The 19,133-nt window shown below is 46.4% G+C and overlaps 1 protein-coding gene across 1 annotated transcript in view; it reads right to left on the reverse strand.

Moving 5' to 3' along the window:
- The window catches only part of Pkd1l1 (polycystin 1 like 1, transient receptor potential channel interacting), a 109,539-nt gene extending 97,958 nt beyond the window's left edge, over positions 1–11,581 (reverse strand). The window contains exons 1-7 of the mRNA XM_075942809.1: positions 11,465–11,581; positions 10,786–10,941; positions 9,432–9,663; positions 3,946–4,116; positions 1,781–1,900; positions 1,128–1,296; positions 440–679 (exon numbers count right to left, since the gene is read on the reverse strand). Of these exons, the coding sequence (XP_075798924.1) occupies positions 440–679; positions 1,128–1,296; positions 1,781–1,900; positions 3,946–4,116; positions 9,432–9,663; positions 10,786–10,941; positions 11,465–11,581 (1,205 nt within the window). The remainder of the gene's footprint in view (positions 1–439; positions 680–1,127; positions 1,297–1,780; positions 1,901–3,945; positions 4,117–9,431; positions 9,664–10,785; positions 10,942–11,464) is intronic.
- Between the last annotated feature and the right edge of the window lie 7,552 nt (positions 11,582–19,133).

A 19,133-nucleotide genomic window follows, 5' to 3' on the forward strand; every position in this document is an offset into this window, starting at 1 on the left:
ATTACGATAAGGCAGAACATTTTGTGCTGCCTAGTGGTACCATAGCTGCCCTAATATTAACAGAACGATACTGGGGTGAAGTCAACAACTACCATGCCAGCACAGACAATGATGGCCGGTATACGGACGACAATAAAAACGGCTGTGAGGTTGGTGTGTATATTTATGGGCTATAGTTTTCAGAGAATGCGCATCTACTGACAAAAAGAACTGTAGCCTCTAAAACAACACCACCTGGCAGTGGCTTTCTGCCTCTGCTTGCCTCCTTTCCCTAGGGCTGGCTGCTCCAGAGCCCGAGGCAGGTCTGACCTGTTTCCATTCAACATTTGTCATCTGCGTGACCTGCAAGATTGGCTAAGAGGCTTCAAGCATCAGGTCGGTCAGAAGGCAGCCCCCCGTGCTACCCGCAGTCAGCTGCCACCTGTCCTGCATCGCTCACCTGCTGTAAACATGGCTGGAAAAGCTGCTGCCCACCTCGGTGGTACCATCTCCGAAGTTCCAAAGATAGGCTACATCCGTGCCAAAGTTGAGCCTGCACTCAAAGGACACGTTGGCATTTACCAGGGCTGAGGCCGGGGACATGAGCCGATTGGCTGCGATTCTCTTCTGTACGCTGATGAGGTGGGACTCAGAGACCACACTGCCGATCCTGCTGATGGCCTCGACCATCACGTGGTACCTAAGGATGGGGTACAAGGCAAGACGAGAACACGAGGCTGCCGAGAATCTCCACAGCGCTTCAGCAGACAAACAGAGCTGGGAGCTTAAGTTGTGGGCTTTGTTCAGTGAGGGAGGATCAAAGCCAAGACGGAGGGAGTTCTTCTTAAGCTCCCTTTCTCATTATTTTGTTCATGTCTCTACATGAGGTGAGCATATTGCCCTTCTCTATAAGAAGAGCAGTTTAGATTATCCTGAGGGCTGAGATAAAATTTGAACTTAGCATCGCTGTTTATTGTACACTGGGGGAGGAGACCCCTCTTCTTTTACATTTTATGGGCTAAGCTCAACACACAGAGTGCTTAGGGGCTGGGGGCACTGTAAACACTGATAAAACTATCGTGAGAGTGCCAGGGTGGTCTTTATCCTGACTGCTGACTGTGTTAGCACTGAAGACCATATTGACCAACCGCTGAGGGATGCTCAGCCTTCTTCTAAGGCTTCTGGAAGTTGTCCTCACGGGTCGGTCATCTCCGAAATACCATACAAACTCCAGGGGTATAGTTTCCTTGGTAACAGCCACAAATGTGATGTCTGTGTCTGCAGCAAACACAGTTCCGTTGGTGTAGATGGACACAGCTGTGACAAAGAGAGGAGGTGGGGCCATCAGCACAAAGGGCTGGAAGCCACTCAGAGGACCCCGCCCCACCCCGCCACCGAACCAAAGCATGAACACCAAGAATGAGCCTGTGGATGTGAGTCTAAGGCAAAGCCAGGGGGCAAGCGGGATCTGTGGGGCTCAAGCAGGAGGTAGAGCCCAAGTCTGACAACCATCGGGAATGGCTCACAAGGCAACCCGGTCAGCTCCTTTGGGAACTGTGCTTGGAAGGCAGGGAATGGAGGTGGAGTGGGGGTGGCAGGTGACCACATGATAGTCCCCATCTCCCACACTCTGGTGGGAGCTCAGAGTCTGTGGCTTCTAGGGAAGTCCCAGAACAAAGTAGGTGTGTACAAGAGCCTGCTGCACAGCCAATAGGATGGGTCCTGGCTGAGCTGACAGCAGAAGCGTCAATAGTCAGCTGCTAAGGCAGAAGGGCCACGTCTAGCGTTAAAACAGACGTACACTGCATCTTATACCCGACAGTCACACCATGCCAAGCCTGGCCGCTGCCCACTGGGGGCTGAGAAACAAAGGACACGTTGTATGAGGACACAGAAGAAAAGCCGTGCGTCACGACTGTGCCTAGAACAAGAGAAGGCACGGGAGAAATGTTAAGCCATTTGTCTTAAGCATGCACACACAAACATAAACACACACACACACATAAACACACACAAACACAAACACATGCACACACCAATATTTCCCATCGCCAACGTTTCCTCTTTGAATTTTAATGGAATTTGTAATCTGGAGCATGCACTCAAGTGAGGTGGCTGGCAAACATGAATTATGTCATGGGACCTCTCTCTTTAAAAGTTTCTTTAGATGATTGCTGTCTCTTCAGAGAATCTACATAGCCATGAATACATTATGCCCTTTGCAAGATATTAATTCCTTTGTTAGCTGACTTTATGCTAAACATGTTTGTCCTATGTGTACATATTAGACAGTTTCCACACCATAAAGATTCTTAATGGGGGGATTTAACAATAAGCCTCATTCATGTAAGTCCTCTAAAATGTAGTGCAGTGTTTTATGTGCATGTGGCTGCGTATACAGACATGTATGTATATATTTGTGCATGTGGGTGCGTATACAGACATGTATGTATATATTTGTGCATGTGGGTGCGTATACAGACATGTATGTATATATTTGTGCATGTAAGTGCATATGAACATATGTATGTATATATTTGTCCATTTGGGTATATATGCACATATGTATGTATATATTGGATATTGGTTCATGTGGATACATATACAAATATGTATGTATATATTGGAAAGCAAATTCCAAAAAAAATGAATCAGATCCTAGAAGAGGGCTGTGCTATCTAAGAAGATTGAAATAAACTCATTTGGGATATTAAAATGAGATAGGTTTTACAATTATTATTGCTGTTTTTCTATGTTTATAATGAATTTTCTCATTATAAGGAAAAATGTTTATAGCATAAAAATGGATATATATATATATATATGCCCATGAATAAGATTGACATGTTCTTATTAACAATGACTAAAGCTTAATCTTGATCACAATCTGGTATCACCACACACAAGGAAAGAAAAGTTATGGATTTGCAAAGGATGTCCCATTACTGATCTTTGGTAAAGGATTTAGCCTCAAATCACCCAATTCTAAACCTTAGTACAAAACCCACAGACACTGATGGCCTGTGCTCACCCACTCAAAGTTTTGATAAGACAAGTCAATACGAGTGGTCAGTGGCTAGTTACAGAACGCTGCTTAGCAGGTTTAGAAGTCCTGCTCTGTGTCATGTGTTGCTTAGTACAGGGTCTCCCCGCCCTCAGGAGGGCTGTAAGGAAATGCAGTCAACACATGGTACAAGTACTCCAGATTCTCAAGAATGACCTCTTTGGGATGCACCTCCCACTGGGGTCTCTTTGTCCTATAAGCCTATATCTGTCTACTGGAGTTGAGCAATTTGGGGTCTTCCTCTTCACTCTAGCTTGGCCACAATGTACCCCAGCTGTTTCCTTCAGAACCCTTGATTACTGTCCCTCTTCTGACTCCTGGAATGCAAATTTGTGATGCCATCCCCCAAGATGGCAGCGGGGGAACAGACGCCTACAGGTAGGTGTGCGGTGAGGGTAAGGAGGCAGGAGTTAAGAGTTCCGGACATGCTATGAGCATCTAGCACCACATGCTGTTGGCTATGGCTATGCCATCTGCTAGAATGCGCCCATGCCCGCTCTTCACAGCTCACCGTATGTACCAACTCCTAGTGTCTGTCCTATGGTGACACAGTCTAAGGGACCGCTCAGCCCCATGGCTATGCTCCTCTTCGGGCCCTCTTTTTTTTTGTCCTTTCCCCTACTTTTTTCTTTTTCTTTCTTTCTTTTTTTTTTATAATACACTTATCCAGATACCTTACTGGCTTACAATACCCCTAAGGTTGGATCCCCATGTGATTCCATCTTTTCTCTCCTAACACACAATACTCCACAGTACCTATTTCCTACCTGAGGTAAATATGAAGGACAGCACTGTATTGAATAGGGTGACTGGGACTCGGACAGAGAAACTAAAGCCGAGTCAGGCTGCACACACAGCAGAGATCTCGATGCACAGCAGAGATCTCGACGCACAGGTCTCACCTTTCTGCTGTGGGAGGGAGTCAGCCAAGGAGAGGGCTTCACACTCGTGGATAGAGCTGGAGTTCATAAATACAGACACGTTCTCATGGCCAATGTTCACGTAATACGGCCCCAGTTCCATATCAGCTCCATGAACGTCATGCACAACAGCCCTGAGCTTGTAGACTCCTTCTGGAAAAAGAAGACAAAGTGGATGTTGGATGGCCTATCAAACAGACATGAGAACTAACACCTCAGGATAGGCACAGTGGGGTGGTTAGTCTGAAGACTGAGAGTGTAAATAAGACTTTGTTTTTTTAAAAGAAAATTCCTTTCAACAGCAGGGACATTTCATGGGCACACAGCACACTGAATGCCACGTTCAACATGCCTTGGAGTGGCCTAGCATTGTACTGTCTGAAAATTCTTCATTGTATTAACAACTGGCGTTTGTGATCTCCACTAGATCCTGAAAATGATGTAGCATATCTGTGCGTGAGCGTGAAAGCAGTCCCTGGTTATTCCAGAATAGCTAGGTCAATATGTGTGTGTTTGCTAGACATGCTTGCTTGAATAACCATACAAAGAGTTTATATCAAAGGATTATGATAGACTAAAAAATGGCCCCCAATCCTGACTGTTTTCTTGAAGTTTCTATATCACTATAATATGACTCTGATTTTTTTTTCTTTAACTGGTAGAAGCTATTCTTTCTCTTTTAGATTGCTGCCGATCTCATGGTGGCCATTTGCCTAGTCCCCCCAACTCGCCTCTTCTTCCTTGTCTTTGGATTGGTCACCATTATCATGGGAAGTATCTGGGTCTAGCTTGCTGAAGAAGACACAAAACTCAGTTGTCCCATGGGACCAGCCATGTCCACGAAAAGAGTCATCTAGCTGACTGGCAGCTGCCTACAGATCCACAATGAATCCTTTGAGGCCCGCCCAGATCCAAAGAATCCACTAAAAAAAAAATGGTTGAACTCAGGAATGCTTTCTAGTTTGTTTTCAGTTCTTTGAGAATGTTGTGTTTTGAGGCACTGATTTGCACAGTGCTAACACAGCTACAGCTGACTGATGTAGCTCTGTTGGACTAGAGAGGCCTCTAGCAGGTTGCTAATCCCAACCCCCTACCCACTATTCTTAAATCGTGCATTTAATCCTGCTTTGGCTGTAAAATGTTAGGTGACCCCCAGTGTGTCACAGGTTATGTCCTCTGCGGGTCCCAGTCACCCATTCCCAGCTCTGTCCTGCACAGGCTTTATTTATCATCCACATAGAACAAAGGTCCCCTTCCCAGCCTCTCTCAGTCATGTCCCCATTATGTAAGCTTCTCGTCTTCTCCTGGCCAACTCATTCCTGCCATGACCCTTTTAAATCACTTAGGCAGAACAGGTGCCTTCATCTGGGGAACGCCCAAGGCTCTTGTTGCATTTTCAAGTTCCCTATATTCTGTCTCCTTTGCCCCCCAAGCTCATCACAGTGCACGCAGCACATGCATAATAAATGTTTATGAAATGATCAATGACATTATATAGAACGGAAACCTAAAGCCAAATAAATAAAACAATGTTCTCAAGGCCCAGTGCAGGCTGTTCCTTAGGAATTCATACAGCCTTTATTGTCTAAGAGAGCAGTAGGTGGTGGCATAATATATTCAAAGCAGGAGAGATGAAGCAGGAAGGTGGCACAGGAGTTCAGCCCCTAGAAGGTTCAGGAGCCACTTGAACCTTGTCAGTATGGTCCCAAGGTATAGCTCGCCATAACCTCCTGAGCAGTCTTGAATTCTCATTTCTAACACTGACAGCATTTTAAACCACAAAGACGACCTCAAAACGTATGGTATACGGTGACTGGCCATTAATACTGAAACAATCAAAGAAAGTCATAAGACATGTGGATATGTTAGGGAAATAAGAAAAAACTAGCTACAATAACAACAAGAAGAAAAAAGATCAAAACAGAAATTAAGCAACTAGAAAAAAATTTAACAAACACAATCCATATTGGTTCCTTAACTAAAAGAATGTACATCAGCCCTATCTGTTCAGAAGTAAGAAGAAAATTAAATAAAAATGATAAAACAAATGTCAATATTAGTGAAAATGTAAGAACCAGAGGGACCCACTTTGTCGAAGTCTATGTAATTAAACTTGAAGATTTGTATTAAAACATAATTTTCTAAGAAGCTAAAACTTAAAAAGAATTAACAACATGATCTAATGTCAAATAAATCTCAAATGTCAATAGAAAAAGGTGTCAACAAGTTAGCCAGAAGCAACAGGAGGGTTGTGTGCAGACTTATAAAGAGAACTGCGGTCTCTAATGCCGCCTTTGCCATTCCAGGATGAGAGAAAGGTGAAGTTCTCCATGTATCACTGATAGGAAAATCTAAACCTAATGCCCTCAAACCAGCAACTAGACTCCAGCCCAGTTTATGAACATCAGCATAGAACCCTTGAGTAGGATTTAGAAAACTGAATTCAATAAAATGTTTAAAAATAATAAGGAAAAATCATATGGCTTCCCTCTTCTGGGAATTCAGGAAATGTCTTTATTGAGTAGTGTGACTTGAAACTTGTGTAGTTTTTTTTTTAAATATTTATTTATTTATTATGTATACAATGTTCTGTCTGTATGCCTGCAGGCCAGAAGAGGGCACCAGACCTCATTACAGATGGTTGTGAGCCACCATGTGGTCCATGTGGTTGCTGGGAATTGAACTCAGGACCTTTGGAAGAGCAGGCAATGCTCTTAACCACTGAGCCATCTCTCCAGCCCCAACTTGTGTAGTTCTAAAGGACACACCAATCATAACACCTCAGCAGGTAGAATCTATAAGAAGCTGGCAAATCCAACATTTCCTTTACTTTTATTTTTATTTTCAGTCTTTAATAAAAGATGAAAACTTCTGTACCAGGATCAACTGAAACATGAAGTTTGGAGAAAAAAATAGGAGAAAAAGCTGAAGACAAAGACACCCAACATTGTCTGCGAAAGTCACCCACAATACTCCGGAAATCCAGGCCAGGGCAATTAGACAAAAGAAAGGACTGTGGGGCGCTCGCTGGAGACGGGAAGTGATACATCAGCATTTGTAAACAGCATGTTTACACAGCTAAGAAAACACTGGTGAATGTGTGCAGAAGTCCCTGTCAAAGGTCAGCAAGACTGAAGGCAAAAGACAAAGGGTAACTTCCTCACCTTCCTAAGTGCTGAGGCAACCTGTCTGAAGATAATAGCTTATTTGTGACAGCAGAAAAAATGAGGTGCCATGTAAGTTTCATATGGAAACAACTAAAATACATGTTTTGTGTGTGTGTGTACAGTTTGTGGGAGTTATCTCTCTACTACGGAAAAAAATTTTAGTGTTTCTAAAGGTGTGTGGAAGGGTACAAAGGAACAGAGTACATTCTATTAAAGAAGGGGGCTTGGGAGCTTAAAGCCTCTACATAAATTATTTTTAAGTTAAACACTATTCCGATAGAATTGCCAATCTCTTCATGTTAGTCAGTGTGGGTCTAAGGTTCAATGTGGAAAAGTCATCAAGAAAATATGACCAAAATAATCCCAGAAAAGTCTAGGCATCAGGAGTGCTACCCACAATGGTGAAACCAGAGGAAAACGTAACACTGGCTCACACAAGCAGGTGGGACAAAAGGGAACAGGAAGCCTGCAGGTGGCCTGGAACAAGAATCCAGCATGGAAGGGGTGTGTGCGGCGTGAGGGAGCATTGCAGATGCTTCTGAAAAATGGATCATTCAAGCCACATGAGCAGGCATTCTGACCTCAGGAATGTGAAACATGCACCCGACATTATGCCAATTATGTATTCAAAAATATTAATTACTTAAATGTGCAAAACTCTATCGTGAAAACACTAAAAGACACGAAGTGATTGATTTATGAATCTGGAGTAAGGAAGACCTTTTTAACTAGAACATGTATCTCAGAAACTGGGGCTTAGGGTATAGCTCAGGGGTAGAATACCTGCCTAGAATGCACGAAACTGGGTTCAGTTTCTAGTACCTCCATAAACAGATAACAAAATAAATAAACAGCATTTTCACAAAAAAATCTAAAAGCAAAGCTGGAAGACAATAAATGAAGAAAAATATTTGCTACTCACAATGAGAAGACTAATTTTCTCAGTAATGAAAAATACTCACAAAACCCTATGCTATACAAACCACAAAAGTGTTCTTTTTTGGCTAAAGATTTTTTTAAAGGTCTTTTAGGGCTGGAGAGATGGCTCAGCTCAGCAGCACTGATGGCTCTTCCAGAGGTCCTGAGTTTAATTCCCAGCCCATATGGTGGCTCACAACCATCTGTAATGAGATCTGGCACCTTCTTCTGGCATGCAGGGATACATGTAGGCAGAACACTGCATACATAATCAAAAAATACATCTTTTTAAAAAATTAAAATAAAATAAAAGGTGCTTTAATTTTGAATGAAGATAATAGCACACCAAGTTTCAGAAAGAGACCATTTCCATCTCTCAGACTGACATCTCTGTGTTCGTAGAGAACAGACCAGACAGCTCTAATTGGAAGCAATTTGGCAATAATTTGGCAAATTGCTACGGGACACAGCATTTGAGGAAAATGTCCTCTTCACTATGAGCTACCGTGAACTCACTTCAATGTTACTTTTAATACTGAAAGATAGAAATTATCTCAATGTCCACCAGTAAAATCCAGTTAAGCAGACGTGGCCTGTTGAATCAGTATACAGCAGCCTCCTAAAGGGGCAGGGAAGTCCTTCTGGTCTGGGCTGAGGAGTTGTTCTAAGATGGAGCTTCGTCCCTAAGTGGGTAGAGAGCAGGGCATTGTGCTCAATGCACTTCCGTTTACAGGAAGCAGAACAAACCTGGTAGCGGCTTATACACACACCAGATGTAAGAAATAAAAGATGTGCTTGCCGGTGGGTTAGTGAGACTCTCGCTGTGCTTCTTATCGACTGTGGGGCCTGCGCAGCAATTTTCAAAAGAGAACGGAAAAAATTAAATTCTTCCATGAGTCAGCAAAGTGAAGCTTTTGGCTCGCATCCCACACCTGTCTCCAGGGCTTTAGATTTACCTAACATCAAAACGTCTATACAAACACTACCATTGCTTGTTGTTATTACTTTGATAAAACTTAAGTGGTGGAATTTTCAACTCTAAAGAAAGAGTATGCTCTATCACACGTGGGTCCTTGGTGAGCAATGTAAAAGATGTTTGGATGTCGCCATGCGTAGGAAGGAAACCTTGTACTGACTGTGTGACCCCAGGCTTCATTTTTTAGTCTCTTTCTCCTACTCTGCAGTCCTGAGGGGACTGTTAATGACTTGTCCGCAGCCCTAAATGTGAGCCTCTGCCATATAGAACCCCCAGGTTGGTTCTAAAGGATCCAGAGGGTGGAATATGGCTTCCTCCCTGCCAGCGTCTGAACATGGTCACTCTGCCAGTGTGCTGGGATGGCATCTCCTCCCCAGGCTTTCAGAGAAGGGCGCGCTGCACCATACCTTTCCTGTACCGGTGGCAGCTAGTCACTGCAGCTGCGCCTGTCACTGGACACAGTCTCATCTCAGCTCCGCAACCGTCCCCAAAGTCCACCAGCAGACGAAGAAGTGTTCTGGAAGCAGGGTGGACACGGATTCCTAGAGCTGGAAGCGCCGGAGCGTCTGTGTCTGGGAAGCAGTTGATGGGAAGCCCAGTGTGTTCAGGCTGCATTGCTGGGATGGGCCCGGTAGGATGCTGAGTGAGGGGAGAGGGACTCTCGGGATGGTACCCGGATGTGGGGAGGCTGCAGGTGCAAGCGATGCCGGGAGGAGGCTCTGAGGAACTAAGAGAAAGAAGCAGTTATCCGATTTCAGGGAATGCTACGGAGTCCGGGAATAGAGGGGTTTTGGGGGTGGGAGGGAGGGCAGGTGTGAGAAGACTGTCTAGGATAGATCAGGGAACAGGGTGTGAGGACCCTGAAGAAGGGCCCTGGTGATCCCGGGGCTCCCTCTTGTAATACCAGAATCTCTGGTCACTCGTGAGACGGGCATCTCTGACCACTGGCTGAGACTCTAAAATCAGGGCCAGAAAGTCCCTTAGAGACCGAGGACATCACTTTAGAGACTGGGGAGAGCTCCGCAGAGACTGAGATCAACACTCTGGAGGATGAGGTCAGCTACCAGAGCACAACTAATCTAGTTACAGAAAAAAGGGTAACATGCAGTTTTTTTCCTAACATTTTTTTTTTCCTATCACTGAAATCATGAGCCGAAAACCAGTCTTTCTCATGAGTCAGCAGCTACTGGCTTTGTACAATGCTGTCTTGACCCACGGCCACCAGTTTCCCATTTCCACATGTAGCTCCTTGTACTGGGAGCTGGGGGCTGGGAGGAGTCTGGAATACCAAGCCTCTGGCACTCTAGAATACAGGACTTCCATCACTGGCTTCCTAGGAACTGCTGCAGTAGGACACCGCTAATGGGCATTTAGCCAGTTAGCAGTCTGGATAAGGGACAGAACCCTTCAAAGCAGCAGGAGACTACTCTCACTGACACCGGAGGGTCTGAGTATTGGGAAATACTCCGCATTTCCATTCTCTGCCCAAGCTGTGTTTATCCCCCCAGCAATGCAGACAAACAGCACTGAGGTCTGAATCTCTGACTTCTCTAAGAGACACAGGGACCACATGACACAGGATGCAGGTGGCAAAGAGCAGCCAATCACGTCATCTGGAGCGCAGTGACAACACACTCGCAGCCATGACTGTAGTAAAATCGAATGAGCAAGAGACTCAAATCAGCAAGTGACTAAGATGAGGGTGGCCTTCGCCACCTTCCTTCTGCCTTCTGGGAATGGTGGGGAAAGGGAAAGCCAGACCCAGAGAGCTGCCTGGGTGCTGGTCTGTGGGGCTGTGACCACCCTGGTGGGGGACCTCCTGGTGACAGACCTCAGAAGCAGCTTCTTGGACAGGTCTTCTGCAGAGCTCAGTTCTTTGCAGCAAAAAACTCCCTTCTTCGGGCAGCAGAGGGCGCCCTGCAACATGAATGTGTATGGTCACAGGAGCTTCCCCGGCCGTTGCTAGGGCACGTGTTTTCCTTGTCAAAGTCAACTTAGCAAACTCACGATGAGATTGCGGTCTCTGAGGACTGAGGACTGAGGACTCTGGTTTGGTTGGGGACATGTAAATCAACCTGTCCATGGCACTGTGTTCAGAATAAAATGGGGCCGTTCCCAGTAAAGAAAACGCCCAGCCAGGAACCCCCCTAGAACAACACAGGAGGCACCAGGGACTTCAGGGTGGCCTGTTATCACTTCGTGCGGTCAGCCTCTGCTAAGGTGATAGGTTAGCTATTTGTGTGATCATGTATTCATGAGGCTGGCAGCCGAGAGATGACATTACCACAGGCAGGAAAGCAAGGACTCTTTTCTTTCTTATTGCAATTCCATATTTCAGTTCTGCACAACTGTGCAGCCTCTAACAGAGTTAGAAGGGCAAAGTAGAATCTGCTGATCAGCTCAGAGGATATTTCTCCAGGGGCTGGGGTCAGACACCAACCTGCTGCAGACCAGAGAACGATGCATCTGCTCTTTCAGCCTGACACAGCCACGGGAGACAGAAGCGGGGACTGGCGCTGTTCCTGATGCTCCTGATCATGACAGAAGGCAGTGACATGCTGTCATATGCTTGCCGCATCTGTCTGCTAAGCGTTCAGGCTTATGCAAGAGGCCCTCCCTGTCACCCAAGTCTGTTGCTGGGGGCCCCACAGGCAGATGATCAGAGACTGGATGCCAGGGAGAAGCCTTTAGGGTGGAGGGGGAGCATAGTTAAAGCCATTTGCTAAGATCTGCACACATCTAGGTGCAAGTCACACCCCCACACTGCTGGGCCACCCATACATACTGTGGCTATGTCCGTGCGCTATAGCGCAGACAATGGAGTTGGAGTCCTTGGAAGGCAGGTCCTGATTATAAGCCCTAGACAGTGAATCGCACCTCATGTCCTGTGCCTCGCTCTGGCCACAACAGGCTGGAGGTCTGCAGAGGACAGGCTTGTCCTCAGGGAGACAATGGTCAACTTCAGAATTCAGCTCTGGTCTCTGACTGCTGCCGTGTCCACCTCCCCGGTCTCTCTCATGGTGCAGGACACATATACCTTCCTGCCACTGGTGGAACCAGTTCCCTTGATACTTTTGACGGCATGTCCTCCTGCGCTGTCCTCTGAGGGGGCATCCTAAGTGACTTTGTACATTCCTAATGGGTCGCATTTTCTCGATATTTGCTTTCTGGCTTGGTGTCTTGTTTTTTTTATTTATAGCTGACTACTTCTCAGCACAGAAGTGTTTTTGAAAACAAAAATCCAGGAGTTAGGGGTGTAGCTCAGGCTCACTGCCTCCTTTTTAGAAAACACAGGCCTTCCCTTCTGCCCAGACACATTCCCCAAAGCCTGCTCACCCAGCTACTACTGTGGACAGCAGACAGACTGCATGCTGGGGCAGGAGGAGAAAACAGGGCTCTGGGCTCCTGCCCAAGACAGCCCCACCTTGCTCTTGCTGACTGTTCACTGTGACCACACACAGCGGAGATAAGAATGGCATTCCCTTGATGGCCCACAGGGAGTGTTAATTCCAGGGAGAATCTGAAGTTATACCTTGTCAAGTCCTAGGTGATTTAAAATAAGCTCTAATTCCCCAGCGCTTGATGCTCAGGTTGGAGAAGGTCATTCTTCCCGAGCCAGAAAGAACATGTTTATTGAGATGGGCTTGGGGAGTGGGATGGGGTGCCAGTCTGACCAGCAAAATCTGAGAGATGGCATTAAAATGCTGAGACGCCAGGTAATAAAGCATGTGGCACAGACAACAGCAACCAAAAGGCCTGAAGCTGTCACATTCTGCCCCTAACAGGAAGTCCGTGTTTGTAAAGTGGAAGCTGGGAAGACCCTATCGGTCAGCCCCCCCTTCCAGAGATCTGGGTCACAAACCCTGCAGCGTGGGGGTAGGTATCCTATGCTCTCCAGGATTCCCCCCCCAACATCAAATTTTTGGTTGTATAATATTGTTTTGATTTTTTAAATATACAAGGATAAGAAAAGAAGAAAACAAAAATATACAAGCTGTGTCATGCGTGGTCAATGTGTTTAAGGTGGAGTTAAACAATCACAGTATATTCGCAGTGTTGTGCTTCCAGTGTCCAGGAGTTTTACTTCCTGGGGAACCCTGAAAGTCCTGAAACAACCCCCAGATCACGCCACCCCACCCCTTGGCCACTCCTCATCTACTTTTGCACCCATGGCTTAGGCATTTCCTGTAGGAACTGCACAGTAAGGCTGGCCTTTTTCAACTGGCGCATTTCACAAAGCACCATGTCCTCATGGCTGGAAACAGCTTTGTTCCCAACTCCTGGAGCTGCACACACATACCCCCCCCCAAGGCTTGCCAACTCCGTTCCTGGTGTTGCAATCATTTTGGGCCTCGTTCTAAACCACAGCATAGTATATACTGCAGGAGCTTTCAGGCAGGGTTTAACCCAGGTGACTTCATTTTAAAAGCAGCATTTGGCTCCTCTTTGAGCGCAAATACAAACACACAATGATTCTGCACCTCATTGTCATTGATGACACCACCACTTACTTCTCTGGTGCCATCATGGCTGATACCTAACTTATTCCTTCAGAATAGCATTGTGAAATTTATCAAAGTGGCGTGGCAGCAGATGGGTGCGTGGATCAATCCCAACCACAGCAGCAAAAGGCCCAAGAAGTGGCTCCACAGTAAGCAGGGAAAAATGACTGCCATGCAAGCATGATGACTTGAGTTCAAATCCCAGAACCTTCAGAAAAACCAGACACAGTAGCTTCTATCTGTGACGCCAGCCCTCCTAGGGCAAGGATGGGAGGTGGAGGTGAAGAATCAGTGAAACCTACAGGCCGGCTAGCCTGGATACAGAGTGGCAGAAACAAGACAGATGCTGCGTTAATAAGGTGAAAGGAAAGAACCCACTTCTGGAAACGGTTACTTGATCTCCACACCTATACCAGGGCTTTCAAGTACCCACACGTACACACACACACATACACACACACACACACAAATAGTAATAGTAAAAATAATAAAGAACTGGTCTCTGTGAGATATGCATAGTTTATTTTTAAAAGTGTGTGTGGGAAGATAGAATTTAAAAAAAAGTACTACACAGTGGAGAAAAATGATGACATCTTGATATTTGCAGGCAAATGCATGGATCTAGAAAACATCATATTGAGTGAGGTAACCCAGACCCAGAAAGACAAATAAAATATTTACTCACTCAAAATGACTTTTTGGCATAAAGCAAGGAAAACCACCCACCAATCATAATCCCAGAGAACCTAGACAACAAAGAGGACCCTAAGAAAGACATACATGGATCTAATCTACATGGGAAGTAGAAAAAGACAAGATCTCCTGTGTAAATTGGAAGCATGGGGATCATGGGAGAGGGTAGAAGTGGAGTGGGGAGGAAGGGGGGGAGCTGAGAAAAAATATAGTTCGATAAAAACAATGAGAGAGAGAGACGGAGAGACAGAGAGAGAGACACAGAGAGAGAGACAGAGAGAGAGAGACAGAGAGAGACAGAGAGAGAAACGAACGAACAAAAAAAAAAATGAAGCCAGCCTAGAACTTGCAAAATACACTAGGTGGAGCAAGTTTGCAACATTCTTACCTGGACTCCAGAAGGAAGAGGAAGCTAACCTTCCCTGACATCCGACTGCCCAGTGTGACCATTAAGAGACCGACAGGTGGAGAGCTCCTGGCTGTCCTCAGGGCTTTAGTCTATATCGATCTCCATCACAGCTGCAGCAAGCTTCCAGCTCTTTGGATCCCACTCCACCCCTTGCCCATAGCTTCCATGGCTTTAGCCCTGCAGCTGGACTCAGTTCTGAGGTCTGACAGCCCAGAGGCCCTGCAGCCTCGGGTGGTAGTGTCACCAGCGGCTCTCCATCTGGTCTCATTCTCTAATCCCCGCGGTAATTCCGCATTCCCAACAGCCCTCTGCCTGCCTCCTGGAAGGCCTCCCCGAGAAGTCCTTGATCCCCCTGGAGCCCTTTTGACCATCTGCAGTCATTCTAAGACCCACCTGTGTGTATGTATATACAATTATGATGCAACGTGCCATACATGATCAGAGAGTTAATATTAGTAATGAGATCGGAGTCAAAGAACTGCCTCTGCCTCAGCCAGCTTTCAAGGCAAATCAGGACTTCTTAGCAGACTGCAGCCAACAAAGCCAACTCAGCTCATAAATTTATTATTGCTTAGGGAGTTTTAGTATTGTGGGAAGGTGCAATGCGTCTGTCCTTCTGTGGTTCTAGCATGGAGTGCTCATTAGGACTTGTAGCTGGCACCACCCAACATTTGGGGTTAAGTTTACTACACAACCTTGTGTAATAATAATTAATACTATATATACATATATGTATATGCACACACATATACACATGTATAATACGTATATACACATACACTTACACACATATACACACATATATGTACACACACACACACATACCCACACACATTCTTTTTCCCCTCAGTGCTGAGAGGCCCAAATCTACTTTGTGGTGTCAGAACTGATTCTGACGTTGGCATCTGAGCTGGTCCCCATGATTCCCATGCCATCTGTATTCTCAGAAATGCCCGACTGTCTGGGCTTCTCTGACCTACCTGTCAGTACGACCGTCCCAGTGTGCAGGAGCTTGTGTTTCTCTGTGACTAGCACTTAGTCTCCCCTCACAACTCGCGTTCAAAACGTTCTGTAAGGAAAACAAAGGAAAGCTGTGAGAGCACTGGGGAAGAGGCATTATTCATTATAAAACGGCAGCCTCCATCCCTGCGTACCAGGTGCCGTCCTCCCTGGGGAGAGCAGTGAGCAAGACAGACTGATGGACTCTGCTCCTGGGGTGCGGAGGGAGGCTCAGAGATAACTAGAATGCTGGCTATGGGAAGCTGTGGTGAGGGCAGGGAGCCCACCTGGATGGAAGAAGAGTGTCCTCTCTTCCCTAGAACTTCGGACTCCAGTTCTGTTTGCCCTCAGTGAACTTATGCACCTTTGGGTAGTTCTTTAGTAGACACCTTCAAAGAGCTCCCATGCCCCATGTGTGAAATGTTGCTCACAGCCTCACCTACACTGGAACTATGGTGGGAGGTAACCCCCCAGATACATGTGGGACGGCATCACCCCCAGAATAAGGGGCAGGACCATTTCTCACTTTAGGAAACCATACCCCTCCTGAGGGCAGTCTTACCCCCACTCCTGAGGCGTGCTTTCGTTCCCCTACCCGAGGGCCCCTCTCATCCTCCAACTGAGGAGCAGCCCACACCCTACCACTACCTAAAGGATGGCCCCACCCCATCCTAGCTGGAAGGACAACCCCATCTCCATCTGAAGAAAAACCCCATCCTCTTACACCTGAAAGACAGCCCAAGTCCCCATTTGAGGGGTAACCCTCCCCCACCATCACCATTTGCCTGGGCAGAGGCACAGGCTCCTCTGCCTTATTGTTATTCCCATGACAAGGCCACAACAAGCTTGTACCTCCCCTGCTCAAGCATCTATGTCGTGACAGTGCAGGGGCGTTTGGAGCTGTAAGCCCCTACATACACACATGTACACACACGCGCACACGCGCACACACGCACACACAGATGTTCTCAGAAGGAAAGGCCTAAGTGGCCCAGTGTAAGGTGCACCTTGTCCCAGGGAGCTGGTGAAGATGGCTTCTGTGTCTGTTTGTCTCCGGCTGTCACATATGGAGGCCAGCTGCCATGCTCATCATTCACACAGGGCTCTGGCTTTGTCTGGATCTCTGGAGAAGCAGAAACATACATCCTGAGGTTGGCCACTCGCTGGGGATGAGAGCAGAGACAGAGGAGCCATGGCCGGAGCACAAGGCCTAAGGCCTCTTAAGGAGCCCTTATGAGGAAACCCATCCTCAGGATGCTTTCTGTCTATGTTCTCGCTGCCTAAGAGGGCTTGGGTGTGGAGTCACTGGGACAGTGCAGGAAGCAATGCACAGCCTGGCCATGCTGGAGGAAGGACAATGACGGATGGGAGCACGGTGCTGCTCTGTGTGAGGAGGGACACTCTGTCTTAGCGCCCTTTACTGCGGTTTCTATTTAGGCTTCATAGGAGGAGGTTGAGGCATGAGAGCTGAAGGCTGCTGTAGGCAGAGCAGTAGGTTTTAAAGCTAAATCGGAGGAGGAGGGTGCCATCCCAACAGGCACTAACTTCAAAGCCAGTAGTTATCACAGCACCTCTGGGCAAGGATGTAGGTAGCCAGTGTCCCCTCATGTTTTCAACTTTCTAGGGCAATGTCAAATAAAGAGTCCAGTGTGTTAATATGAACTGCTGCCAACTCAGGTCTGAAAGAATTGTGTGCGTGTGTGTGTGTTGTGTGCACATATTTCTATGTACCACTTTTTAAAAAAGATTTATTGAATGATTATGTATACAGTGTTCTGCCCAGAAGAGGGCTCCAGATCTTATTATAGATTGTTGTGAACCACCATGTGGTTGCTGGGAATTGAACTCAGGACCTCTGGAAGAGCAGCCAGTGCTTCTAACCTCTAAGCCATCTCCTTGGTCTCTCTAGTTCTGGTCTGAAAGAATTTCATGCACTGTTCACATCTACAGGGAAAATATTTATAAAACTGGACTGAGCCAGAAGAGTGAAATGCCTTGTTTCTCTGATCTGTCACCAAGTTACTGTGCTCCAGCAGGTAAAGAATTGACTGCCCTGTTCTGGGTGGCGGCCATGCAATTCACTGACATGAAGAACTAAGGACAATGGTTTTCACATGTTTAGAGGAAATGCCCCAGACAAGTCAGCTCTTCTCGTCAGCCATTTGTAGAGGCCCAGGTGAAAATGCCGTTTCTTAACAAATGCTAGTAATGAAGTTTTGAGCAGCCAGCTTAGAGGATGCTCACTGGTAGAGTGCTTGCCCTGCATGCCCAGGCCCTGGGTTCAGTCCTCAACAATAACACACACAATCATTTAGGGTGGCGGCACATGCCTGTAACCCTAGCACTGAGAAAGCTGAGAAAGGAAGATCACACATTTGAGGCCAGTCTGTGATTCACAGCAAGAAGCAAGACCCTGCATCAAAACACTATATTACTGCTCAACTACTGCAATGATGATAATGATGTGCGTGTGTATATATGTATTTTGTTTTTCGAGACAGGGTTTTTCTGTGTGGCTTTGGCGCCTGTCCTGGAGCTAGCTCTTGTAGACCAGGCTGGCCTCACACTTACAGAGATCTACCTGCCTCTGCCTCTCAAGTGCTGGGATTGAAGGTGTTTACCACTACTGCCTGGCAATGATGATGCTATTGATGATAATGATGGTGATAATATAAGATTGGGGGTTGTGAGTTTGGCTCAGGGACACAGATCTTGCCTAGCAAACTCTAGGTTCCATCTGAACCACCTACATAATGGCAATAGTAACAGTGGAACAAGCATCTGTGTGAAGGAGACCTGTAGCCACGGAGCCAGGTCCTGGCACCGCTGCATACTGTCAGTCACTGGTCTCTGTGGATTTCATGGTAGACTCAGGGTTTCTCTGGGTGTGGTCCCTGCAGTTCTCCTGAAGCAGAAGTATGGAGTGGGTCCCAGTGAAGAGATTGAAAGTATATGACCCTAGCCTAGTGACCATTTCAAGAGCAAAATCTCTGTTCTTCTTCTGTTTCTTGGAAGTACACAATGGAATTCACAGTGACCGTCTTTCTTGTAAGATCAGTGCGTAATTCTTATCAAGGACAGGAAGTTGAAGCCTGAGGAATTCATTGTTAAACCAACACTTATCTTTCTAGCTGCTTCTCTGCCTGATAAACTTGTACAGTCCAGGCCTTCACCTATCCTATATCACAGCTTACAGTGGTCTAACTTAGGACATAAGAGGTAGTGTCTTCATTTCCTTTCCTCAGAAAAGGTTCTGAGCCTCAAAACTTGTACTTGATCTGCATGCTTCCCTTCCATTCATCTATCATATGCTATTTTATCTGTGGATCCATCAGAGACTGTAATGATCGGTTCTGTCTCTTTAAGAGACAAGTCACATCCACTCCCCCACCCCCCTGAGGCAGACAGATCTTCCTTCCTGCTTGCAGCCTGAGTCTCTTCCTTTTTCTCCCTCTCGAAGAGGCAGTTTCTGTCTCTCCCTTCTCTCTCTCCTCTCTCGCTCTCTT

The sequence above is a fragment of the Microtus pennsylvanicus genome, chromosome 12 (assembly GCF_037038515.1).
Source record: "Microtus pennsylvanicus isolate mMicPen1 chromosome 12, mMicPen1.hap1, whole genome shotgun sequence".
Taxonomy (NCBI): Eukaryota; Metazoa; Chordata; class Mammalia; order Rodentia; family Cricetidae; genus Microtus; species Microtus pennsylvanicus.